Source organism: Micromys minutus, assembly GCF_963924665.1.
Source record: "Micromys minutus genome assembly, chromosome: 4".
Classification (NCBI taxonomy): domain Eukaryota; kingdom Metazoa; phylum Chordata; class Mammalia; order Rodentia; family Muridae; genus Micromys; species Micromys minutus.
This window is the reverse complement of record NC_137973.1, coordinates 32133126-32159707: the sequence shown is the minus strand read 5'-3', so window position 1 is coordinate 32159707 and position 26582 is coordinate 32133126. Positions and strand designations below refer to the sequence as shown.

The window sequence follows — 26582 nt, the reverse complement described above, 5'->3', positions numbered from 1 at the left end:
TGATGCTTTACATGTTTGCTTTGGATTCGATGGCTCATTCAAGGTAAGAATGAATTAGTCCAGAATGCACATGCACATCATTGAAGAAATAAGCCGGTAGTGACTTGTAAAGGACAGTTGAGAGAGGGAAGAATGAAAGTATGTCATTCACTTCGTAGCAAATACGTATAGAGTGCATTCGGTATATCAGCAATCAAGTGGGAAGAGCTGAAAACAGAACCAGGCCATACCTGCAAAGCCCCTGCAGTACAAAGCTGCCACAGTGGAGGACAGTTACGACCCAAAATTCAGAGTATTTTGTGTGCAAGAGAACATATACAGCTGACCTGCCCAGTGTCACTGTGTGGGAAAGGTGAGCTAGAAACACTCAACAGTATTTGTTTGTGTTGCTGAATATAATTTCTGTTATTTGTTCATTAACGGCATCATATGACCAACTGAAGAAGTTCAATTTTAAAAGTCATGTTTAGGACAAAACCAAATAGAACCATAGCAGGTTTTTTTTTTAAGATTTATTTATTTTATGTGTGTGAGTACACTGTAGCTATTTCAGACACACCAGAAGAGGGTGTCAGATCCCAGTACAGATGGTTGTGAGCCACCATGTGGTTGCTGGGAATTGAACTCAGGACCTGGAAGAGCAGTCAGTGCTCTTAACCACTGAGCCATCCCTCCAATTTTCATTAGACTAAGAGATAGGTAGGGGCTGGAGAGATGGCTCACTGTCTGCTCTTCCTCTAGTCGTGAGGTTGGGAGGCGTTGGTAGTGGAAGGTAGATCTGGGAGGAGTTAGGGGAGGAAGGAGAGGAGAGTATGATCAAACTACACCATGTGCACACATGAAGTTCTCAGAGGGTTAATAGAAATACTAATGTATATTTTTAAGTTTGCCTCCACATGTGTGTCCTGGGACATCATACACATCATCGTCATTGTCATCGTCATCATCATGACACTCAAACCTGTCATTAGAGATGGACCTCAAGCACAGTGCTTCTCAACCTTCCTAACGCTGCGACCCTTTAGTACAGTTCCTCGTGCTGTGCTGACCCCCAACATAAAATTATTTTTGCTCCTACTTCATAGTCATAAATTTGCTACTGTTACGAATCGTAATATATTTATTTATTTATACAGTTTCAGTCCAATCTTGTGGTAGGGTCACTTGAACCCAAAGGCTGAGAACCGCTACTTTAGGGGGTTGCTGAGGAAGAGCTTCATCGGGGGTTATTGGGATTGTAAAGTTTCGTCAACTTCCAAGTTCAGATCCAGAAGGCTTCGTTTTCATCAACTGTCATTAGGGGACATCATCTGTGCCTTCTCATAAGGTTGCTGAAAGGAAAATTGAAATAAAGCCCACATGACCTGCACATGAAAAGAGTAATCTCACTGATCAGCCACTAAGATTCCTGATTGGTGCCGTGAACCAGACTGGCCGCAGTCTCCTCTGCCCCTTTTACTCTTTGATGCCCGGGATCAGGATGGCAGCAAATGGTCAGCTTTGAGATCCTCAGCAAGCGCTAACAGAGACGAGCCATTATGGAGACACAGGATTGTGCACATGCAAGATCTTTAAGAGACCCAACAATGCTGCACTGTTAGAGAAAATGGGCTTGCTTCCACACAGGAGGGGAAGGTTTCTTGAAAAGGATCAAGCAGATTTGCAAAGGCCAGGACATGTACTTCCTACTTGTGGAGCCATTTCACGGAAACAGCTTCTTACCTTACTGAAGTGAGGACTTGACCAACCCAAAGGAGTAAGTTCCGTGACTTGCCAGGGCCAGGGACCTAGCACTTAAAGCACTCTCGTGGTTATTGGTTTCCTTTTTTTTTTTTTTTGCATGTGTGCACACTTGCTAACCTACTATGTGCTAGACCCTTCCAGCCCTCTGTCTTGATTTTCAATTGCTGTGACAAAACCCATGACCAAGGCAACTTAGAAAGGAAAGCATTTAATTTGGGGCTCACAGTTCTGGAGGGTGATCACAGAGAGCATGACAGGCAGACAGACAGACAGACATGGTGCTGGAGCAATAGCTGAGAGCTCACATCTTGATCCACAGCATGAGCCAAAGAGCATTAACTACAAGGCTTTTGAAACCTCAAAGCCCATTCCCAGTGATACACCTCCTCCAGTAAAGCCACGCCTCCTAATCCTTCCCAAACAATTCTACACACTGGGGATAAGCCCGCTACGGGGGGGCGGGGGGGGTAGTCTCATTCAAAGCGCCATGGACTTTCTGAGGCACAATTTTGTACATGTATGTACACCTCATGATGGCAATAGTTTTCCCGCACTTCTCGGGTAGTGATTAAAAATATTAATAATAAAAAAAAAACCTCCCCCAGATGGGCGACTTTAATGAGTATGGCATACGCCCACAGAAACCACAACACTAGTGAAACAGGAACTGTTGCAAGTTCTAGTCTGCTTGCCTGGGTTTTAAAAGAGCCATGGAACTCAGTTGCAGGGATGCCGAGGAAGAAAAAATTTCCCCACGCCAGCCTATCACTGACCTGTCACAGACAAGGTGGGGAAAGATCGCCAATGGGAGTCTTAGCCACGGATCATTCTCAGAAGACACCGGTGTTGCTTCTCAGCGGAGCTCATCCTCTTTAACACTGCCTGATGCTGTGAGAGATAAATGCTCCAGGTTATAGCACATTGTTGCTGGGGCACCAGCCAGGCTGAGCCAAGTCTGGGCTGTTCAGGCAGAGGGAAACAAAAGTAACCTGTCTGCTAGCTGAAAATCTGGCTAAAGGGGGTTGCAGAAGGCAGGCTGGGTAGGCGATATCTCCTGAAGGCTTTGCTGCCTTCTCTCCTCCCCCTATCTTCACTCACAAAACCCTGGTTCATGGTTCTAAGGCGTCCCGTGCATAAAACAAAGATGAAAATGTTTTTCACACTTTCGGTATCTTGTGACGCTTCACATTCTAATATTTGTAGAGCTTCTTCAGCAAGAGGTGACAGGCTGTAAGCACCTTGACATGTCTGTCATTTGGGCTGGAAAGATGGCTCGGTGGTTAAGAGCACTGACTGCTCTTCCAGATCGTCCCGAGTTCAATTCCCAGCAACCACATGGTGACTCACAACCATCTGTAATGAGATCCGATGCCCTCTTCTGATGTGTCTTAAGACAATGACAGGACTCTTCCACCATGCTGTGGCCCTCTGAGGCGCCTTTGGGGTTGGGATGATTAGGCTCGCCGTTGGTCGCTGTGCTTGTCCTCTGCTAGACTCCTGTGTGATTCCACAATGCCTAAGAAAGTCGGTGCGACAAGCAAGTGTAAAAACCAAACCAAGGAACCAGAGACACCACCACCTCCTACAGGGCCTGTAGCAACTGATCCTAAAGGTTTTGTCGCCATAGCCATCCATGCCAAACCTGGATCCAAACAGAATGCTGTGACAGATCTGAGCACTGAGGCCATTGGCGTGGCCATCGCGGCGCCTTCGTCTGAGGGAGAGGCAAATGCGGAGCTCTGTCGGTACCTATCCAAGGTCTTGGACCTCAGGAAGAGTGACGTGGTTCTGGATAAGGGTGGTAAATCTCAGGAAAAGGTGGTGAAGCTCTTGGCCTTCACTACTCCGGAGGAGGTCCTGGAGAAGTTGAGAACAGAAGCTGGAAAGAAATGAAGGCGAGAAATGTGCACTTCCTGCGGAGCCCTCACAAGGAAACCACAGAGGAAAGTATACACCCGTGCCCAGGCGTGGAGAATAAATACATAGATCAAAGCAGACCAAAATAAAAGTACAAAACATAAAATCCCTTGGGATGGCAGCTGGAGAGACAGCTCAGCAGCCAAGAGCACGTGCTGCTCTTCCAGGGGACCAGGCTCAGCTGCCAACTCTGACACCGGAGGCTCACACGAACTCCAGCTTCAGGGTGTCCCGACACTCTTAGGTGCCTCTGAGGTCACTTGCAGACCTGTAGTTCAGATATGTACGTTCCAGGCACACATACCAATAAATAAATAAACCTTTAAAATCCCAGTGCAAACAGCCTGAACTAGATCACTATAACTACATGGGATCACAAGGAAACAGCTGCTGTCCGTGACGGAGCTTCTGATCTCGGGCCTTGGGAGACGAGTTGAACATCAGAGCGTGGAAGCTGACAGGAAACCTGCTCTCTGGACTCCGTATGAAGTGTCTTTAGCCTCATAGCTCCACAGTGGTTCTAGAGTTCTGGGGTCCTCTAATTCAGTTTACAACCAGAAAAACCTTTTGTACGGCTTCTATTCTAAGGTTTTTTGTTTGTTTTTTGTTTTTTTTTTTTTTTTTTTTTTTAATGCAGAAGTGTTTTCTTTCTATCTTTTAAAGATCATATGGAATATTTAGTGAAAAAGTAAGTAATCATGAAGATATATAACTTAATGTCAGTTATTTTTGGAACCTTGTAAACTTTCAAATCTACAAGTTCTTAGGAATCTCCAAAGATCTTAAAAGAAGAAAGAATTGTCTGGAGCAAGTAGTTAAGGAGTGCTTACTGCCCTTGGAGAGGACATGAGTTCAAGTCCCAGCACCACAACAGGGAATGGCTCACAACTGCCTATAACTGCAATTTCAAGGGATCCGGTGCCTCTGGTCTGATGGCACCCACATTCATAAGCACACACAGACACATACCTGCAGAGATAGGCACATATATTATTATGTTAAATATATGTTATTATGTTAATTTTTAACTTTAAAATTTAAGAATGATAAAGATGTCCTGGATGTTCTTTTCATTGTTTATAAAGCCCATCAGAAATCATTTGGGAGTGTTTCCTGCTGTGCATGAAGCCTTGGATTCAGTCCCCAGCATTGTGTAACTGGGTCTGGTATTACACTCTTATATCCCAGCAGTCTGGAGCTGAGGGCAGGAAGATGAGTTCAAGGACCCTAACCCTAACCCTTTACATAATGGAGTTTCAGGTCAGCCCGGGACACATGAGCCTGTATTTCTAGATCTGTATAGACAACATGTATATATTGCTCCATAATGTATGTGTATACATAGCTGAAGAGATAATGAATATATCTTATATGTTTGAACTCAAAAAAAAGACAATGACAGTGTACAGTGTACTTACATAAAACAAATAAATAAACCTTCAAAAAAAAAAAGAAAATGTCTGTCATTAACAACTAGTACTATTGAGTATTGATTTTAGATCAGACTTCCTACTGGATTCTTGTATCCCCTTTGTGGCTTCACAACAACCTGCTGACATTCCTGCCAACGAGAAAAGGAATCTCAGAAAAGTTAAGGAGCGTTGCCTGGATGTACGCAGGCAGGAAGAACCTAACTGCATCTAACTTAAAAGCTTCCCAGGATGCAGTTTAGTCTTCTTCAGCGACTCATTTGGTCTTCCTGGCCTGGGTAGTTATTTATCCAGTGAACGGCTGCATATTGGATATTCTTTCTGCTTACTTAGCCTTCCTCTAGGCCTCTGTAACCCCGTGGTGCCTTCTTTACAGCTTTCTTCGACTTTTGGATGCTCACAGAGAGAGACAGAGCATGAGGAGGTGACACTTTGCTCTCCAAACCCAGTTCTAGGCCCCACTTCATCCACAAAGGTTCCTTTCCCCCCAGTCCCCTCCCTGGGCACCTCAGTGCCTTCCACTCTTAGTGGGGTTCGTTCATTTAAATGAAAGGTAGGTGCACCTTTCGCAAAGCCGAAAGAACTTATCCATTCACTATATGCTACAACCCATCTGCTGGTGTTAAACAGGCTTTAGGCAGATCTTTGATTGTCGCCTTTAACAACCATTTCACACTTAAGTCTTTCTTCTGTATAGATCCTGTCCATGGACGCAGACAGCAGTCTTACGTTCATGTACAGTCCTTGTACTGGTCCCGTGAAAGGTATTTGGGTTATTGGTTGATTGTCCATCCAATGCCTTTCCCTCGGTGGGAACTGTTCTGCCCAATTGCCTTCCTGGACATATTCTGTTCCTTGCTGGATTCCAAATGAAGTCCTGGAATGTGACTCCAGCTGAGATCTGTGCCGTGTTCTCATATTCTGAAGCTCCATTCTGATCCAAGTGTTGACCGTCACTGTCCACACGCTGTCAGTCCCATTCCCCGTGTGGCTCAGTCAGCAGCTGCTTTTAAAATCTATATTCCTACCTGCGACTTTCCATACCGAAACCTCTTCTACGGTCCGATCTGATCCAGGCCTATAGGTCACTTCTTCCCACCCGCTCTACCTTCAAGCTCCACAGAACTCTGAGGGCCAGCCCTTGCACATTTCGTGGGGCCCTTGTTCCATCGCCCTAACTGTCCTTCTTGCTTCAGGATACAGGATCTGCTGATAAAAGGCCCTCCTGGCCATGGAAAAGTACTGACCTTGTTTAAATGCAATCTTTCTATCAAATAGACTACTGGGTGAGGAAAATTGTGAAAAGGAAGATAGAAAACCCAGAAGTTCATGTAAGGGTAAGGAATTACTAGGTAAACGTCAAAGTGTGCTTACCGCTGTAATAGCGGCCAGGCTGTTGTCAGGGTAACCAACCATTTTCTGATTGGATCTGAGGGCTTCTCCATAGTGAACCTGATCAACACAGCACGACTGGGCAGGGCATAGGCCTAGCCGGGAACCTACTACTGCCGTTTTTGCTAAATGGACACGCTGTCAGACTTTCTTCTAAATCTGTAATCATTTATATGTTCTAAATATTTGTTCATACATCTAGATTAGTGCCGTCCTCATCTTTAGTCAGAAAAAATTCTTCAGTAACGGGCAGCAGTTGGTGCACAAGACCAAGTCACCAACATTCCAGCATGAATAGAAGAAAAGTTTGTGAGGCACAACCCCTCCCGTGCGGCCACTGAGGCGCAAGAGGCCGCTGGTAGGTTTTCCATGCTCTGGTGAATGGCCCTTGCTCTGTGCCTATAGGCTTCGAGAATTCAGTTCAGGAGGGTGTTTTGGGGAGGCTCTGGGCGGGGTGGGGGAGGCGGGGAAGAGTTAGAAATGAATATAAATATGACACACTATAAAAGTATAAAACTGTCAAAGAATAAATAATAAATATTCCTTTAAAAAAATAAGTTACTAGGGAGGGGAGAGAGGGAGGGAGAGAGAGAGAGAGAACCAACTCTCCTCAGATACTCACTTCCTTTAGTGACAGCCCATCTTGCCAAAGCAGGACAACTCCAGCCTGCTCTAAAGAGCAATAGATGTTCCTTTTCTATCCAGTATGATTCCCACACAACAATCATTTGCTGTCTTATGACTCAGCCTGGAAATTGGGCTGCTTATTCAGAACTGTTTCTGGGCTTAGAAGCCAAAACCAGTGATCATCTCTAGTAATTTTTTTTAAATCACTACCAGGAGTAAATCCACTGAATCAGCTTGGGTTTAAAATTTTAATAACAACCACAATCAGAACAGAAAAGCCTCATTAATTTCTTCACATAAGCAGAGGGTATAAATGTCCTTCTCTCTGCTTCCTAGACTAAGACCCTTTGTGAATTCTTGAGAACTTCCTTAAATAGCCATTACCCTGATGTAACCTATATTAAGGTGTTAGAAGAAAACATTTAAAATCATCTGTGCTGGGTCATCCTGGTCGGGAAGGAACACGTGCTCGGTATCATACAAGATTGTTTATCTGCAAATGCCAACTCTGGAAGCTTCCTTAGTTAGCATACCAAACTTCTTCCTTCCTTCCTTCCTTTCTCTTTCCTTCCTCCCTTCCTCCTTTCCTTCATCTTTCCTTCCTCCTTTCCTCCTTCCTCCTTTCCTTTCTTCCTACTCCCTTCCTTCTATCCTCATTTTCCCTTTCTTCCTTGCCTCCTTTCTTTCCTTTTTTCCTTCCTTATTTCTTTCCTTCCTTCTTTTCTTCCTTCCTCTTTCCTTCCTCACTTTCTTCCTTCTTTTCTCTTTCCTTTTTCCCTTCCTCCCTTCCTTCCTATTCCCTTCCTTCCATCCTCCTTTTCCCCTTCCTTTCTCTTTCCTTTCTTTCTTCCATCCTCCTTTTTTCCTTCCTTCCTCATTCCTTTCTTCCTTCCATCCTCCTTTTTCCCTTCCTTCCTTTCTCTTTTCTTCCTCCCTTTCTCCTTCCTTCATTAGGTGTTTAGTCCATGCATATTCAAATTCCAGAGGAAGTCTTGACCATTCGCTCCATGGGAACACTGTTTCCTGGCAACCACCTGGAAACAGGCACCCTCTTGGTCCTGTCTGTCTGTCTTCCCAGCTCACTCTTACTCCTCTGGTTCCTGGGTGCAGGAAGTCTTTTCTGTTGCTTCCATCTTGGACTCTCAGCACTTTGCTTCTACGGCATTCAGAGCACTGCTTTCCAGTGCACACAAAGATGAGAGAGTTCGCAGACAAGTTTTCGAGATGCTGATCCTGGAACTTTAGTTTTTCTTCCCCATTCCCACGGCCAAAATATCTCTGCATAATAACTAGGTAAACTGGTAAGCAATAGTCCCTGGGAAGGCAGCCAGTTTCATGGCATTAGGAAGATGGTGTGATTTTAGAACTGGAGAGGACCTCAGACCTAATTTAGTCCAACACTGTCATGTCAAAATTAGGACAATACAGCCCAGAGGTGCAATTTTCTCAGTGTCTCCAGAACCCTTGCCTCTGTTGCCTCTGGGTAGATTCAGGGGCCTGAGTGTCAAGAACATGGTCTGAGCAGACCCTTGAGGGAGACTAAAGGGAATTAAGCTTTGGGTATTGGGGGCAAAGAAGCCAAGGGAGGTGACAGAGGAAGGTATAATTTCAAGATGGCTGGTCCAGCTTAAAACAGCTTGGCCTTGAGAGGTACCAGATGGGCTGGAGACAGGCAGCAATCAGGCACTGGTAGATTCACTGCGAGTCAAGGCAACCGGAAGAAGCTGAGTCAAAGAGGCTGATTTGCAAACATCACAGGCTCTGCATATAGTAGCTCCAGCTGCAAAGCCAAGAACAGCAGTGAGATTTCTGGACGTCTGGATGGGACTCTAGGTCAGCATCCGTCACTTCAGCCAGGCCTGTGAGTCACAGCCAAATCTAGATGACTTGTATTATTGATCAGGATAATGGGAGGATGAATGGTGGCTGTGATTGCCTATACAGCAATCAACCTTTAAGATGCTCGGGAATCCTGATCCAGCCAGCCCGTGGCCCAGATAGTGATGTCCCAGAGAGACGGTGATTGCTGCGAGAGAAACAGCCTGCAAGACAAAGGCCACACTGCACAGTCCTGTGATGGAAGAGTCCATTCTGTCATGGGTCACAGCCCAGGTTAACATGGACCTTGGGTGGTGGGCAGTGAGGGGAGTAGAGACATAGAGAATAGAGAGAAATGAATGGACCCTTTTCATGTCTGGAGCAGTATTGAAGAAGCACTTGTGCTGGCGATACCAAAATAGCACACCTCTAAGCAGTTTTATTGCCAGTAAACTAAGAAGATTTTGTCATAAATCCCGAGGAAGTAACTTAACTTTGGTATGTGTCAGGGTAAATCAACACAATACAGAAACATCTGGGTGAAAGTGAACTTCTCTCTCAGTTATCCGGGTGTTCTGTCTACCTGACATCAAACAGCTGGATTCTTGTAAACATTTGGATGACATGCTGAATTTTTTTTTTCATTCAGATCACAAAATTGTCCTCTCCAGCTTGGCAGGAACGAAGAGGAAGAGGTCAGCTAATCCCTGATATCTGGCATATCCTCAAGTGACCCATTTGCATTATCATGCAAATCAAATGCTAAGACAGCCGTATGTGTGTTGTCTAATTATACACAGTGTATCTTATTTGGACACATGTTTATTTTAACATTTTATTCTCCTTGGTCGTTTCATTGAATTGTAAATGAATTACTTGCAGATAAACTAGATTATTATACGTATGAAAATACAACAAAATACTCTAATTAGGACAGACCTGCTTGACCACTGCAAGAGTGGAAGCGTCCGTGAACCCGGAGGCTGCCAGACTTACCTTCGTCCCTCGGAGAGCGAATGACCACGGAGGGCATCAGCTCTCTCCTGCACTTTCTGGCTGAAGCCTGTTACTTGAAACACTCACTTCAGAGACTAAAGCAAAATGAAGGCACAGAACTGTGGAATCCAACGGCAGAGATTCCTTTCCATGTCTGAATCTTCCTCCTCCCGACAGCTGAGGCTCCGCCCACCCAACCTTCTCCCCTTGCTGGTTGCCTTTAACAACATCCAGCCCATAGACAAGAGGCACGGAGGAGGTTTCTCTCCAGTCAGTGGTCCATTACCCTGAACGGAGCGTTTCATCTTTTATAAGTCACACTTTGAGCTATTGTGTCGAGTTACCGGTAGGCAGCAGAGGAAGTGGGTACAGCTAAATTAAGATATAGAAGCAAGGGGGAAATACTTTCTAAAACTAATTAATGTCTGTGTGCTGAGATTTTTTTTTTTTAATGATAGTCTGGGGAGGAACATGAAACAAAAAGATCTAGAAAAAGGAAGAGAGGGTGAAATGAGGCAGGGGATCTAGGAAGAAGGTTCTGGATGACAAGAGAGGTGGAAAAGGCACCTCTGTGTTTGCTACAATGAAAGACTCAGATGGGGTGGAGGGGTGGAACGCTCAATCGGGCAACCCGGCAGCAGCTTTGGCCTGGTGCCCAGTGTATGGAGAACACTCCGTGTAAGGTGCTAGCAGAGGCGGTGAAAGACCTTCCAGGGTGGCCCTGAAGATGGGAGGTGCACCACAGAAAGCACCTCAGCGAGCGACTAGGAGAGCGAGGAAAGCAGGGACCCGTCGTCGTCGGATAATGAAGATCGCTGCCACCCACGCAGGCATCAATACGGCGCCGAGCACGGCAGCTGACGCCCGCAATCCGGGTACCATAGGTTTAATGTATATGAATGTCCGCGTTAACACGTGCTGAGTGCTCATCACTGCAGCGGGCATGGGACGAAGCACTTTATATACATTACACCGCGTATGTGGGAAATGTGGACGGGCCGAGGCAGTCTAAGCACCAAGTAATTCGGCTCTTCATTTCGGTGTGAAATAAAATAAACGTGAGGAGATGAAGCGGAGGCATTAAGAGCAAAGTCCAGCCGTCTAGATTCTGACCTTAGCTGGGACCATCGCCCCTTAATGGTTAGGACATGGCTCCTCTTCACAGACGTGAAATTGACTTGTGGTGGGCAACGATTCTCTCTCGGTTTTAGGAGAAAATTAATTGCCTGTTGTTGATTCTCAATACACTCTTACCAATCTTTAATTTTACTGAGTTTGTAGTCTGTCCTTTGAAATCCTGCCGTATTTCATTGCCGGGTAACGAGGACACTCACTGAAACGCAGGGTCCCCTAGAATTTACTGTGTAGCCCAGGCTGGTCTTGATCTGGTAATGATCCGCCTACTCCCACATGCTTAGATTATAAACCCAAGCTGCCGTGCTGGGCTTTAGAAACCCTTGGCCTATGGAGATGGCTCATCATTAAAGCGGTTGCTATGCAGGCTTTAGTAGCAGAATTCAGGACCGCGAACCTGTAGAAATGTCAGTAGTTTGTAGTTGCTTCCTTGTAACTCGATCCTCAGAAGGGAAACCCAAGCGATCACCAAAGCTGCCAGCAAGACTAGTCCTGTCCTTGAGCTTCTAGTTTCGCCGAGATCCTGCCTCAGTGGACAAGATGGAAGAACGATAGAGGGTTATTCCCAACATCACCCTCGGGCCTCCACATACATGCACATTACCACACACTCAAACACACACATGCACAACTACCTACATACGAGAAAAAGAAAGAAAAAAGCACCCTGTTAAACATGGAGTTTGAAAGCGTGCAACAATCTTCAGAAATGAGCTTTACCAAGCGTCTCTTGGCTTAAGGGAAAGGTGATGGTGGCCCAGTGGTTCTAGGCGGGGTTTCCAAGGTTTCCCTTTAGCCTTATTCCAACACAGAAGGAGTTGGTTCCAATTTGCTTGTGCTATGGCAGATAGCCTCACAGCTTCAGCCTACTAGAAAGTGATCTCCAAGGATTTGTCAAAGTTTGCAACTAGAGACTTGTAAACCGTATTCTGGACAGGACCCACTCTTTCCTAAAAGTTAGCTTCAAAGGCAAGTTCACACTGGTGGCTTCCTCGAATTGTCTGCTGTGCTGAGGGCAGAAGCCCAAGTTGTTCCTTGCAGGAAGGAGGCCCTTTCTCTACCACAAAGCCTGTTCTACTGGATGGCTGGATACACAGTCAACCCCTGTCCTGCAAGCAGTCCATCTGGATTGTGACAGGTAACCGTGGTCCACCACACACATCCTGTGGGACAGAAGTGTTATTAAGGCAGGTAATGCTGTTCTATCATAAACTACAAGAGGAGAGACACGTACACCCACACACATGGACACATGTACACACGCATGCACCCCACACGCAGACACACACACCATACACACACACTCACACACTCACCACACAATTGAAAATAAAATAAATCCTTTTTAAGAAGGAAATGTGACATTGCCCCTACAACCAATTTTATGTCTAGTTGATCTAATAAGAAAAAAATATATATCGAACTTTCATTTTGTAAGTCTTTGGGAGCTTTCTCCCGTCACTTTTTGTAGTAATTTATTTTTATGTTTTATAAAATATCAGTCAGTATATGAAAAACCATAAATGATAAAATATTTCAAAGCTGGTGCTTCACAGATGATAGATTGAGGAACATTGATCTAGTCCCTGGCTTTCAAAGGAGAGTCCTTGATCATTAGCAATCCATCAGTAAGTAGCAAAATTAGGTCAGGCAAGATGGCTCAGTGGGTGAAACTGCCTGTTGATCAAGCTGACTTGAATTCAATCCAGAGGACACACAGTGGAAGGAAAGAACCAATTCCCAAATGCCCTCTGACCTCCACACACTGGCTGTATGGCACTTTCATGAACACACCCCCACACATGGTAAATATTTTAACATACAGTAAGTTATGAAATTAATTTTAGAAGATACAAAATTTGATCAGTAAAAGCTGGGCATTGTGGTGCATACTTTTAATTCCAGCAACTAGGGAGACAGAGGCAAGCAGATCTCTGAGTTCGAGACCAGCCTGGTCTACAGAGTTCCAAGACAGCCAGTGCTACACAGAGTAACCTTGTCTCAAAAACAAAACAAAACAAAAGATAGAGCAATAACAAGAATAAATTAGAAAATACCCATATGTATTACGTGTAATAGAATGAGTCCTGTTTTACTAAACTTCCATTTGGAAGAGTGTATGGGAACATAAGCGCACATATACTTTGTATATTTTTGTATATGCGACAGGAAAGGGACCTGGGCACTTCCTGTCTTATTTGTAAAACCTACCTCTGCCTTTCTAGCATACACAGATAGAAATACATGCATCTTTGGGAAACTTTACTCTGTCTGGAGCCTGCTTTCTTCCACATTATCTGATTTAGCTTCCACGGGAGCTATTTTACAAGTCTGTAAATGGTAGATAACTGATAACTTTGCAGAATAATTCTTGTCTGCAGACATGCAAATCCTGCCTCTTGCAGTCCAGGCGCCAGCGACCGTTCTGCCCTGTGTGCACACTCACTTAGGAATCTGACTATCGACGAGTCTGCTCTTTGGATCCTCCTGAATCGGTCACAGCATCTGCCTAGCTCCCTCGCTGATTCCGTTCCATCAAACCTCTGCCGTGTTCTCGTTTGAATCTGAATGAGAGCAGAGATTCTACCTTTTTAAAAAACATTCCCTTTTAATAAAGCATTCAGGCAATGGGTGTTGTGTCTGTTCAGACTTGGGTCAAGTGTAATGAAATGAGCCCCTCCACATAAAGAGCTTCTCTCTGGATCAACTTTCTGCTGCTACTTGTTAAGAACGCAAAAGGAGGAAAGGATGTCATCGGGTAATTATTTAGATCCCTGTTCAGTGATTAATCCTTGCTTCTGTGATGCCTGTGAGTACGTATCTCCCTTTTACCGCCGTTCAGAAAAACCTGAAGACAGCAACACTGACTCCACAAATTAAAGGCAGAAGCCCTCAGCCACAGCAAGAGTACTGCCCGGAGGATGAGAGCCTTAGGTGTGGACCCGGCTTGATTGCTAATTAGCAGTGCCATCTTAAGCAAGTTACTTGGCATCCTCAGCCTCAGATTCCTTAGCTTCACATTTTCTTTAACTCAATAGCTTTCTGTCTCTGTCTCTCTCTGTGTCTCTATTTCTCTGTCTCTGTCTCTCTGTCTGTCTCTGTCTGTCTCTTTGTCTCTCTGTCTCTCTCTGTCTCTCTGTCTCTGTCTCTCTCTCTCTTTCTCTCTCTCTCTCTCTCTCTCTCTCTCTCTCTCTCTCTCTCTCTCTCTCTCTGAAGCTTGCACACAGTCCCAATTTGCAAAGGAAGGCAACCACTCTCCTTTAGTGAGGCAGCATCTGCTTGGTTTTCAATCCCCCACCAAGGTGGCCTCTAATTATAAGGACCCCATGGAACTCTAAGCATTCTGAGCCAAACAACTTGAGAGACAGAACTATAGCCCTTTGGCCTCCTAGAGTTATGACTATATAGTCAATTATTTTGTCTCTGGGTTAAGAGTCTGAGAGAGGGGTGGGGGAGGGAGGGAGAGAGAAAAAGAACTTTCCACTAGCACTGAGGCAGGAGGATTTCATGTTCAAGGTAAATCTTGGCTATACAGTGAGATATCCTGGCTGGTAAAATCAAAACAAACAAACAAAAAAAAAAAAAAAAAAAAGCAAGCAAGACATCCTTTTCCCTTTCCCTGCTGGTCCGCCCCTGTCCTTTTGTGACCTGCAGGCTATCTCTTTATCTCTGACCTTCAGAGTCCTTGTTGTATCCTAGATTTCCCCATTTTCTGTGACTCACAAGATAGTGTTCCAATGATCTAATTACCTGCTTTCTCTAACAAGGCTGAACTCCCTGAGACCAGGAGTCACATCGCATCCTCACCTTCGTTCCCTGGTCCAGCACAGTTTCCGGTCCTTTCTGAGCTCAGTATACCCAGCCTGGGTTTTCTCCTCCAGCCTTCCTGCTCCGCCTTGTTCAGACGGCAGACTCAGAGGGTCAGACTCAGAGGGTCAGACTCAGAAGGTCAGACTCAGAAGGTCAGGCTCAGAACATCAGGCCCAGAACGTCAGGCTCACACACAGAACTTTCCTGATGGTTCTACTCTTGGCACCTCCCCAGCTCTTCAAAAGCAACAGGTTAGGAAACCAAAGGTGGCTTCTATTCGTTAATTGGCATTTCCTCCCTTCGAAGGCCCGGTTTATCCACTGCCAAATCAGAAATCCCTGTTGCTTCCTTTTCTTTTCTTCCCACTTCAGCCCTTCAGCTCTCCTTCTGATGAGTCTTGATTCAGCTGTCTTTCCACTTCCACAACTGTTGCTCCAGTTCAGCTCACACGGATAGAATCATTCTGATGGCACTCCCAGCATGTCAATGGTTGCAAAACATCACAAGACTCCCTTCACCCATTAGCTCCCTTGGGGTTTATACCTACTCTGATCATAGCCAATGTTCCCCTTCTGTAAGTAACAAGGAGTTACTCAGTATAGGCTTTGCAAGTTGATACATTGTGTCAATGGGGTCAGGAGCTTTGGTTTAGTTCCTCCAAAGATAAGCTGACATCTGTGTGGTATGGGGACACTTCATTGAAGGCAAAGCTACCAGTCTCTTCAGACATCTGTCAAGTCCTAGGCCCAGGACTGGAGAGGGCAGAAAAAAGAATTAATTGAATGCGACTGTGGTCATTGATATTTCTACAATTTAATCCATTTTCTAAAGATTGATTCTTATTGATTTTATTTGTATGTATGCACTCCATACATTCACATATATGTATGTGCATTTGGAGGTTGAAAAGGGGGTGTTAGATGCTTTGGACCTGAGTTACGGGTAGTTGTGAAGCACCCAACTACTGAAAATAATACTACTAAAAATAGCAGTATTTTTAACTGCTGAGCCATTTTTTCAGCCCCAACACAATTCACTTTTTAAAGGTATGACTAGGGGTTGGAGACATGGCTCAGAGGCTAATAGCACTGACTGCTCTCCCAGAAGTCCTGAATTCAATTCCCAGCAACCACATGGTGGCTCACAACCAACCATCTGTCATAGGATCTGATGCCCTCTTCTGGTGTGTCTGAAGATAGCAACAGTGTTCTCACATACAATAAATCAATCTAAGACTTTATTTAGAAATAAATAAAGGTGTGACTACTCCCAAATCAGAACATTTGCAACTCAAATAAAGTGAAACTGTGGGGACACTTCAGTCTTTATTATTCGATTGTCTGTTTGTTGATCTTAGGGCCACAGCTTGTGTGAAGACATCAGAGGACAATTTGTAAGAGTCAGTTCTCTCCTTCCTCTGTCTGGGTTCTGGGGATCAAACTCGGTGGTCAGACACAGTTGCAATCAATCTCTTTACCCACTAAACTTTCCCTGGGCCCAATTTAATTTTTAAACCATTTTACTAAAAAAAAAAAAAAAAAAAAAAAAAGCCTGGATCCTTCTTAGAAAAAAAATAAATAAATAAGTGTATAGCACCTTCTCAGAGTGGGGGACACCTGGACCTCAAAACATTAATAACTCAAGAGCTAAGAAGATAGCCTTGTGGCAATTTTTGGTATTCAAAAATCATTATGTTTAATCTATACACATCAAAAAACTCTGACTGTTTCCATGTTACATGTCCTACATGTATTTTATGATTATGGAAACTAGTGGGATTTCAATGCATGCTATCAAACCTCTAAAAGAATCAAGTACTGACAAAAATATATTCATATAGTTCTATACCAAAATGCTTTTAAAAATCTGTACATGTGTCTCTCTTTTTAAAATAAAGTTGTAAGAAAAAAAAAACAAAAACAAACAAACAAAATTTCCATATACTTGGGGGTTTACCCTACTAAGATATCTTCCAGTTCTCCATACATTTTTAGATCCAGCTTTCACTATGTATAGATTCAACTACCTGTGGCTCAAATATCTTCAGAAAAATATGCTTAACATGTGCAGACTTCCACCAGAATTTCCTAAATAACTTGGCAGAGCATCAGCTTGCATAGAATCTACTTTGTACTGAGTGACGTGATTTAAGGAACACAGCTGGATGTGTTTCCGTGACATACAAATACTATGCTGTCTTTCATAAGGGCCCTCAAAGACTTTGGTGTGAACCCTGTGCTGGATCATTTGAATCCCGAACAAGATCTGGTATCACCGAGACCACACATGCTTCTAGGCACGGGTGAGGGCATCTCTAGGTTGGATCAATTCGAGTGGGAAAATCTACCCTAAATGTAAGTGGTACCATGCAATGGACTGGAATGCTGGGCTGAATGAGACGGAGAAAGCAAGCTAAACATAAACACCCAACTCTCTGCCTCCTGATTGCAGAGGCAATATGGCCAGCTCTGTGCTTCCTCCCCAGGCGTGAACCAAAACAAATGTTTCCTTTTAAAAAATTGCTTTTGTTGGGTATCTTATTGCAAGAGTGAGAAAAATGACAATTACCCCCTTACCACTCCAATATTAGGGAAGCACCAAATACACATTTTCCAATATCAAACGCTTGCCTACTGTGAAGGACTGGTTCTCAACCTTTAGGCTGAGATTCCTTTGTGGGCCACAGGTGCATATCAGATATTTACATTACGATTCGTAACAGTCATGAAGTAGCAATGAAATAATTTGATGGTTGAGGGGTCTGCAGTAAAGGGTCTCAGCATCAGGAAGGTTGAGAACCTCTGTGGTAAGGGTTAGGGATGGGCTGCTCAGAGTCTTTATGGAGAAGCTTCATGGAATCATATGGAGGGAAATATGGTTTCAGAAGAAGGCTCTCTTCTCCAGTAAGCCTGTGCCCTCTGCTTCTTTGTTTTTATTTTATTTTAAGACAGGGTTTCATGTATCTCAGGCTGAAGTCAAGCTTTCTATGTAGCGGAGAAGGGCCTTGGACTCCTGATCTGTTTCTATCTCCCGGATGCTAGGGTTACAGGTGTGCACCGTCATACCTGCTTTATGCAGCGTGATCTCAGGTCTTCATGCCCGCTAGGCTAGCACTCTACCAAATTAGCTACATCCTCAGTTTATTTCCCAAGCAAAGTTTCTTTCTGGAGAAAATTCAAATTAACCAGACTCAGTCAATAGTTGAGCCTGGGGACTGGTTAAGAGTACCTCCAGGGGGCAGGAGTTCCTTCGAAGCTTAAGCAGCTCACAAAGGCCTGTAACTCCAGCTCCTGGAGAACTGATACTCTTCTAGCCTCCATGTGCACCTCCCACCCTCAGCTCAGACACCCATAACACACACTCGTGTGTGCGCGCGCGCGCACACACACACACACACACACACACACACACACTCGCACTTTAAATTTTTTAAATCATTTTTTTAAGTTAAGCTATAAGGAAAAATATTGGGTCTTGTTCCTCTTTACATAAAACGAGTAGTATTTCACATTAAGCTGTTACAAGTGCTTTCACATACAGTATCTTATTTCACACACACACACACACACACACACACATTTTTTAAAGTGGAAAATGACTTAGTGTTTTCATTTTACAGAAAAGAAAGCAGACGTCTGGAAATCAAGAGACTCCTCTAAGGCTACACAGCTAACAAATAGCAGGGCACAGGCATCGAACCGAGGATTTCTGGTGCCACATATGAAGGTGTTTCAAAGAACCCTGCTGTGTGACTCAAGGCTAGTGCGCCACGCATGCTCATTACCTTCTTGTTAAGTTGAACTGCCTATCCCTTCTGTTACTCATAGCCAATGTTCCCCTTCTGTAAGTAACAAGGAGTTAAGGTGTAGGCTGTGCTAGTTGATACATTGTGTCCATGGGGTCAGGGGCTCTGGTTTAGTTCCTCCAAAGATAAGCTGACATCTGTGTGGTATGGGAACACTTCATTGAAAGCAAAGCTACCAGTCTCTTCAGACATCTGTCAAGTCCTAGGCCTAGAACTGGAGAGGGCAGAAGGGTGCGGGAACAGAGAGAGGGAGAGATGGAGGGAGGAGAAAAGGGGAAGAGGGAGAGAGACAGAGGAGAGAGACAGAGACAGAGATGGGGGGCAGGAACCTTCAGCCTGCCTTCTGTACTTTGGGGTCTCTTGTCCACAACTGCTTTTTCAGGTTCCAATCCCAGCACTTGTGGGGAAATCCCCTGCTAAAGCAAGACTCTCAGCTCCATCCTTCCTGTCTTCCACAAAGGCTCCCAGTCAGAAGCATAAGCAGCCATCTGGCTCGCTCCTGACAACGAAGGGACTGACTGATGCTGAACTTAGACCTGGTTGAGTTTCCTGCCACACACGTGACCACCAGAAGCTTGGGGGTTTCTATGGCAACCATAAGGCTGTGAGTTTGAGGAAAGCTGAGGGCTACATCCAAGAGAAGCCAGGCTACTGAACCTAGAGAAAAAGAGGGGTGTGCAAGACCGACACCCCCAGCTCACAAGGAAGGGAGCAGTATGTGAGAGAGGAAGGCAAGATGGAAGTTTCCCCTTGTGAAGAAAGTAAAGCTTTGAATTTGGTAGATAGATAGGTAGGTTATGATGTATGTATGTATGTGTGTGTGTGTGTGTGTGTGTGTGTGTGTGTGTGTGTGTGTGTATGTGTGTGTGTGTGTGTAAGTATGCGTACATTCATGCATGCATGTATGGATTGATGGATCCATGGGAGTAGATAGGAGAATGTAGAAAAGAGAATAACCAAGCAGTTGGGGTGCTGTTAACAAGTGCTAAGTCACTCAGAGATGTGCTCAGCAATCCCCAGAGTCAGAGGTGACTGTGGTAGACTTGTTCCCCTCAGAGATCCTGCTGGTCCTGAATGCCCTAATCAAAGCTAAATTCTACCTTGTGTGTGGGGGTGGGGGCGTGGGAAAGGAGGAGTGAGGGCAACAGGAACAAAGAGGTGAGAGATGGCATCAGCAACTGCTAGGCTGCTCCCCCCCCCCCCGCCCCCCAGCCATTTCCAGTTCCCACCCTCAGCATCCTCACACCTCCCTTTGGCCTGTCTTCGCAGACCGTAGAGTTGGGGATTCAGAACATTGGCTTTGGAATCAGAACTGAAGGACTCGGAGACAATGTAGGCTGGCCAGTCCTCAGTGGACAAACACTTCTCTTCTCTCCAGCCTCAGTTTCCTAACTATGACAGAACACCGGCAAGGCAAGGGCTTTGTTTGCCTTAATCACTGCAGTAGTTATTCTAGAGACTCACAATGTGTCTACAAACATATCTGTAGATAAATCAATAAGTACATAAAGTCAGAATAGCCCTGACACTACTCTGAGGGCCAAGAGTCCCAGTGCTAAAGAGCCCAGACCCTGGAGCCCTGCTGGCTGCGCTGAAGTCAGATTCAGGGGCTGTGGGACGGCTCAGCAGGTAAAAGCATAGGGACATGTGTTCAGTCCCTGTCACCTGCAGTAGAAGAGAATCCGATCTCTCAAACTGCTCTCTTACCTCCACACATACATACCACAAGACAGGTGAGCACACTCACACACATACACAAACCGTACGTGAAAAACATTTCAATGCTAGGATTCCTGTCTCCTTGACAAGGTAGATAATCTTTCTGTTTCCTTCTTGGTAAAATGGCAACCATGTCAGCACACTTACCCTCAGAGGCTTCACTGAGGCTTAAAACACTTTACTATAAATAAAATACATAAAACCGTAGCTGGGTGGCGATGATGTCACACACCTTTAACCCTGAGAAACAGAGACAGGCAGATCTCTGTGAGTTCAAGGCCAGCCTGATCTACACAGAGAGTTCCAGGCTAGACAGTGAGACCCTGTCTCAAAACAACTGCAACAACAAAGAATCAAAACAAACAAACAAACCTAAAAAGCTGGGGACTGGAGAGAGAACTCAGAAGTTAGGGGCCCTTGCCACTTTTGCAGCGGATAGCATGTGGTAAATCATGCCTAACTAGTTCTGAGGTGTTTGATGCCGCCTTCTAACCACTGTGGGAGCAAGGCTTGGCCAACACACAGGCAAACATGCAGGCAAAACTCTTACATACATAAAAAAGATGTGCCTGGCTATGTATTTTAGCTAGTGTCACTGTTGTAAGAATGGGCACGCTCCAGAGAACTGACCCACATGTCATGTTGGATCCTAATCTCGATTCTTCACTCCTCCGCCTGCTCTGGTGAGCTGTAACCGAGTAGTATTAGTTTAAATGTAGCAAATTCCTCTTAGCAGCCACCTTTTGAGCAGCCTTATGCCAGCTCACACTAAAATGCAGGCCATTCCCGTTATGTCCAGAGTCGTTCGACCTTGCCCGTCAGTTTTGCAGGATGATGACAAAGCCTGGGGTTTGCGGTCCAGATCGGCTCAGCGCAGGCGCAGGGGGTGGGGGCGGAGGGAAGGAAAGATCCCCAGGAAAACCCGCTGTCGGCGGAACTGAATGAGCTGAGTGGGAAGCAGAGCTGACTGTGGTGTTCAGCTTAGCCGCAGGCTATAGAAACAGACTTGAGACCGAGTAGGAGCAAACAGGAGAAAAGCAACACTGTGAAGCAGCGCACGGGCCGGCTAGAACTGGTGGTTAATGCACCAGATCAATTTCTTCAGTACAGTTACTTCCACTCCTGGTCAGAGGGGCAGGTGCAATTCCTCAGGAAGTATTTACCCGTTTCTCAGCGCTGGCATGAGCGCGGAGAGGAAAGGGAAGCCTGGAGGCGGCTCTGGTTCTTGGGTTTACAATCTCTTGCTGAGAGAATCCATTAGATACTAAGGCAGGATTGTTTATGATTATACTCGCACACCGCTAACTGCAACGATCAGTTAGGGCAAATAAGACATCACTATTCATTTGTTCGCCCTTATACATACATATTCATTTACAGAGCTGTGCGTGCGCGCGCGAGCGTGTGCATGCGTGCATTCGTGTCTCTGTGTGCACTGGTGCATGTGTGCCCGCGTGCATGCGTGTCTGTGTGCATGTGTGCGTGTTTGTGTGCCAAATGCTGGGATCACAGTCCTGTAACGCCATCCCTGAATACAAGCTCCTCCTTTACTTATAGGAGCTAAGTTGTGGGACAAGGCCAACTCTGGTATTCAGTGTGAGAACACGGGCCAGGATGCGATTGTGCTCTAAGGGGCTAGAGAGACCTATTTGGTGTTTACAGTCTGAAACTAGCCTGTTTGGGGAGGGGCTTACTATGTAACCCTGGCTGGCCTGGAGCTTACCACGGAGACCAGGCTGCGTTGGACTCACAGAGATCCTCCAGCCTCAGCCTCTGAGTGCAGGAATAAAGATGTGTGCCACCCAGCATGCCCAGCTTGCATTTTCTTGATTAAGGACTGAAGTGAGTGGGTTCGGCCCACTGCAGGTGACGTCATCCCTGGGCTGGTGGTTCTGACTAGCATAAGAAAGCAGACTGAGTGCATACACCATGAATAAGCAAATATGCAGAGTTCTTCCTTGGTCTCTGCCTCAGTTCCTGCCTCTGAGTTCCTGCTTGAGTTCCTGCCCTGATTTCCCATCATGATGGACTACAAACTAAACATAAACTTGGGTTCTTATTTTAAGAGATAAATAAATCCCCGGGTTGATTTCTCCCTTCATAGCCATAGAGAACAAGGTAGGACAGCATGCCATTTAGAGACAGCAGAAGGTGGAGGCTGAGAGAAATCTAAGGAAGTGAGCAGAGATAGAGGATAGGAATTAGTATCCTCTATACCCCAAAACACCACACTGCTATTAATAAAGATCATTTTTTGGGAGGACTGCTTAACCGCATTTAAGAAGGTCTGGTGACTTGCAAAGGGGACAGTGGAGCAGGGACACCAATCCAGATATTTCTCCAGTGGTAGCATGGTATACACTTTGGGAGAACCCACAATGCACTTCTCCCTTGGTCCTCTCAGGACTCTGTGGCATGGTTGTGTTGTGACCATTTTACAGGTCCAACAGCCCAGGGAAGTGAGCAAACGCTAACCTAAGAGGTCAGTTTGAAAACCTAGGTCTTCTCACCAAAAGCTTCTGAGAGAGAAAAGAAATCCTCAAGTGTATTTATGCCCTCCCCCATCCCACAGACGGAGATGCTGCTCCTGGGAATAGGGTGTTAGCAATATCAGCCCACAGGTGCCAGTGAAGGCTCGGGCTTCAGAGGAGATCCTACAGGAAAACAGAGCTGCACCACCTAAAAGGATTCCTCTGGGCTTTGGAAGGGACTTCCCACCGGGAGCTGCTTCTGGGCACACCGCACCAAGCCTTCCTTCCACTGGCTCCCCATGTAACTTCACATAAAGCCTGTTCCAAAAAAGCCGTCCTCTGATTCATGCTGAATGAATTCCTGGCATGCACTGTCAGAATGTGAAAGGCAGGTGTAGCTCCCCTGATGTTTTGAGTAGGTACTTGTTCAAATCATGTAACCTCTCTAGGAACGGTTTCTCAAAGGAGTGGTGTATAATTTCTTCTCTGTAGCTGTGGTGAGGGGGTGGATTCTGAGGAGGAAATACTGATGGAGGAGGCGGGGAAAGAGATGCCATCCTGGACCAGAGCTGGGGAGATCAAAGGGTAGGGGTGAGCCTCACCTCTGGAAATGATAGGCTAGGGCACAGAGGGGTGGGCTGGAGGCGTGGTGGGGTAGACGTCTGTAAGGGGAGGGGAGAGACAAGAACTAAAGGTGTGTGGGAAGGGAGAAACACAGTTTTGGATTCTCCAGAGGATAGCTGGGAGTCCAGGCTTCCTGAGGATGCTTTTCAAGGAGCTCCATGTCTGTGTGGTTGTTCCTCTGACACTCCCTACCCCTTATTTCCACCCCTGCAGGTCACAAGTGCCTTCCAGCTTCTTTGTACTGATTTACTCTCTGGGTCACCTACCCTTTTGTCTTTGTTCTTCCTCACCGATCACAACCAAAGGCAAGTGCCAAATGCCCCAACATCTGATCTCCATCCTTGATGTCTACACTGGTAGGTCTCAAACTCCAATGTGCACCAGAATCACTGGCAGGGCACAATGCTTGTAGTTTATAGACAGAATCTCGTGTAGCTCAGGTTAGCCTCAAACTTTGTAACCAAGGCTAACCTTGAACTGCTGATGCTCCTGTCTCCATTTCCCCACTGCTGGAGTTACAGGGCTAACCACTTAATCGGTGCTGGGAATCAAGCCCAAGGCTTCCTGATTGCCAGGCAAGCACTCTGCCCACAGTCCAGTGAAGGATGCTTTAAGAGTGCTTGCTGGGAAGTCCTCTGAGAATTCACACCACTGATAGGTGCCCAGAGGGCAGGGATTCTCATGATCTGAGGACCCAAAGCTTTACTGTCCACACAGCCTTGGTCATCCACTGACCCCCGGCTGATACCATAGCAGTGTTTATGGGCAGCTAAACAACTTGAAGACAGGTATATACCAGGTCCTTGACTGTGTCCTTTACGGTACTGAGCTTACTCAGAACAGAGACCCAAACCCCCACCCCGCCCGACAGATAGTGAAACATGATCACATTGGTTTTTCTTTCTTTCTTTCTTTCTTTCTTTCTTTCTTTCTTTCTTTTTCTTTCTTTCTTTCTTTATTTATTTTTTTTTTTTGTACAGTAAATGAAGCAAGGAAGTTGTCTTTGGAAACATTCCACTTTTTTTCCCCTTCCAAACCTCAACCAACCTCTGGGCTGTCCGGTCTTTGCTTTCCAAAAACATGTGTCCTCTTTAAATACTACAAGTTCCCCCATCTGTCTATCAAAGCTCATAAGTAATTCTTTATAGGAAATTTGGCAGAAAAGAGAAGTGAGGTGATCAGTCTCTGCAGAGGGTGCACAGCCCCAGAAGGCCTGGTACTGTACTGAATTAAGAAGAGAAAGACTTGAGCTCATTCAAATACCCATGGAGAGAAGCCAAGAAGGATGCTAATGTGGGAGAGAGGCAGAGGCCCCTGAGGAGAGGGGAAGTGAAATCCAGAGTAACAGGAGAAAAAGCTGCTAGGACCAGGGCAGGGCAGGGACACACGTCCCTCTGTTGGTGGGAAAAGAAAAAGATGGGCTCAGATGCAGGAATAATGAGGCTATAGACTTTAGGTGACTCCCAGCTTTAAGTCCACGGAATTAAAACTGCCACAATGTCACTGGCCTAATACATCACCTCTCCTTGGCAGAGCTCTAAACCCAAGAAATGAATCTTCCATGAGAGTCTCTCAGGCTGGAGGATGCCTGCCAGTGGAACAGCAAGGATCTCCCAGTGGCACAAATTGGCAATGGGAAAGAAAGGATAAATGCACCCGTCTATGACAAGGGAGGGACCAGAGCAGGGTCACAAGCTAATCAGTGATGGGGCCAGATTTAGAGTTGCACTCAGCCGAAGCCCCAAACCCATCTGTCTGTCTGGCCATCGATTCACACTCTGACCACCTGAAAATGCAAGGAGCAGGTGGGGCGCAGGATTGACAACAGCTCTCTCCTAACCTTCAGAATGGGACGGTGGGGTGTCATGGTCTATCCCTGACCCACACAGAGTCCAGCCCATCTCTGGGGCACCTGGACTGAAAATGAAATAATTAAAGCTCTAACAATTTGCCAGATACCTCCTTACATGAACTGGCATCCAAAGAAGTTTCTGGATCACAAATGTATGTCATACTTTTTCTCCTTCCCCTAGTCTTCCTTCTCTTTCTCCTCCCCCTCTTCCTCTTTCTTCTCCTCTCTTCCTCCTCTTCTTCCTCCTCCTCTTCCTCAATACCATTGTCTTTATTGGGTGCCAGGGACTGTTCTAGCTAATAGAAATACTTAATTTTAATTTGAATTTTGTTTTCCTGACTATAAAAGTAACAAATGGTCAGTATTTGAAAGGAAAAAACTCTGAAACAAGAAATGCACTCCTAACCTAAGCCAGGCAAATGGGATGGAAGGAGGTAAACACCAGATTCAGAAGTCGTTCACATTCAGGCTCTTCTGATTGAGGTTGTGTGATCTTGGACACACAAGGCTTCCTTTCCTCTGTTTCCATATTGCTCAATGAAGGTAACTGTGCTCTCTCAACCCCACCCAGACAGGGTTTCTCTGTGTAGCCTTGGCTGTCCTGGAACTCATTCTGTAGACCAGGCTAGCCTCAAACTCAGAGATCTGCCTGTCTCTGCCTCCTGAGTGCTGGGATTAAAGATGTGAACCACGATGCCTGCAGCATTAGCGGGTTTTTTTTTTTTTAAGTTTTAGTTCTATGTTAAAGTTATATGCATGAATGTGTACATCTAGACTTAGGGGTTATGTGCCCTTGAGTATAGGTTTTTGAGGAGACTAGAACAGGAAGTCAGATTCCCTGGAGTTAGAGGTACATACAGTTGTGAGCCGCCCTACTTAGGAGCTGAACTTAGGGTTCTCTGCCAAGATCCATTTCTTCACCCCGGAAATGGAAGTTCTTGGAAACTTTAAGCAAGATGGCATTCATAAAGTACTGAGGATGGCACTTGGCATGTGGTCAGCAGACAACGCAAGATGGTCACAATTGATACCACTGCTGGTATTACATACCTATCTGCAAAGCTCGAGTCTCGGGAATAAGAAACCAGTGGTAATAGCTCATGGCACAGTTTTTTTTTTTTTTTCAGACTTTTTGCTGGCTACTTTTATGTCAACCTGACACAAGCTAGAGTTATCTGAAAGGAAGGAAACTCAGTTGAGAAAATATGTCCATAGGATCCAACTGTAAGACATTTTCCTTTTAA

At 45.4% G+C, this 26582-nt stretch overlaps 1 protein-coding gene across 1 annotated transcript; it reads left to right on the top strand.

Moving 5' to 3' along the window:
- Positions 1-3255: 3255 nt before the first annotated feature.
- Positions 3256-3636, top strand: LOC308419937 (UPF0235 protein C15orf40 homolog; the record flags this gene model as incomplete). The annotated part of the gene is made up of 1 exon (XM_080915834.1): positions 3256-3636. One exon carries the CDS (start codon positions 3256-3258, stop codon positions 3634-3636), a length of 381 nt encoding a protein of 126 aa, XP_080771960.1.
- Between the last annotated feature and the right edge of the window lie 22946 nt (positions 3637-26582).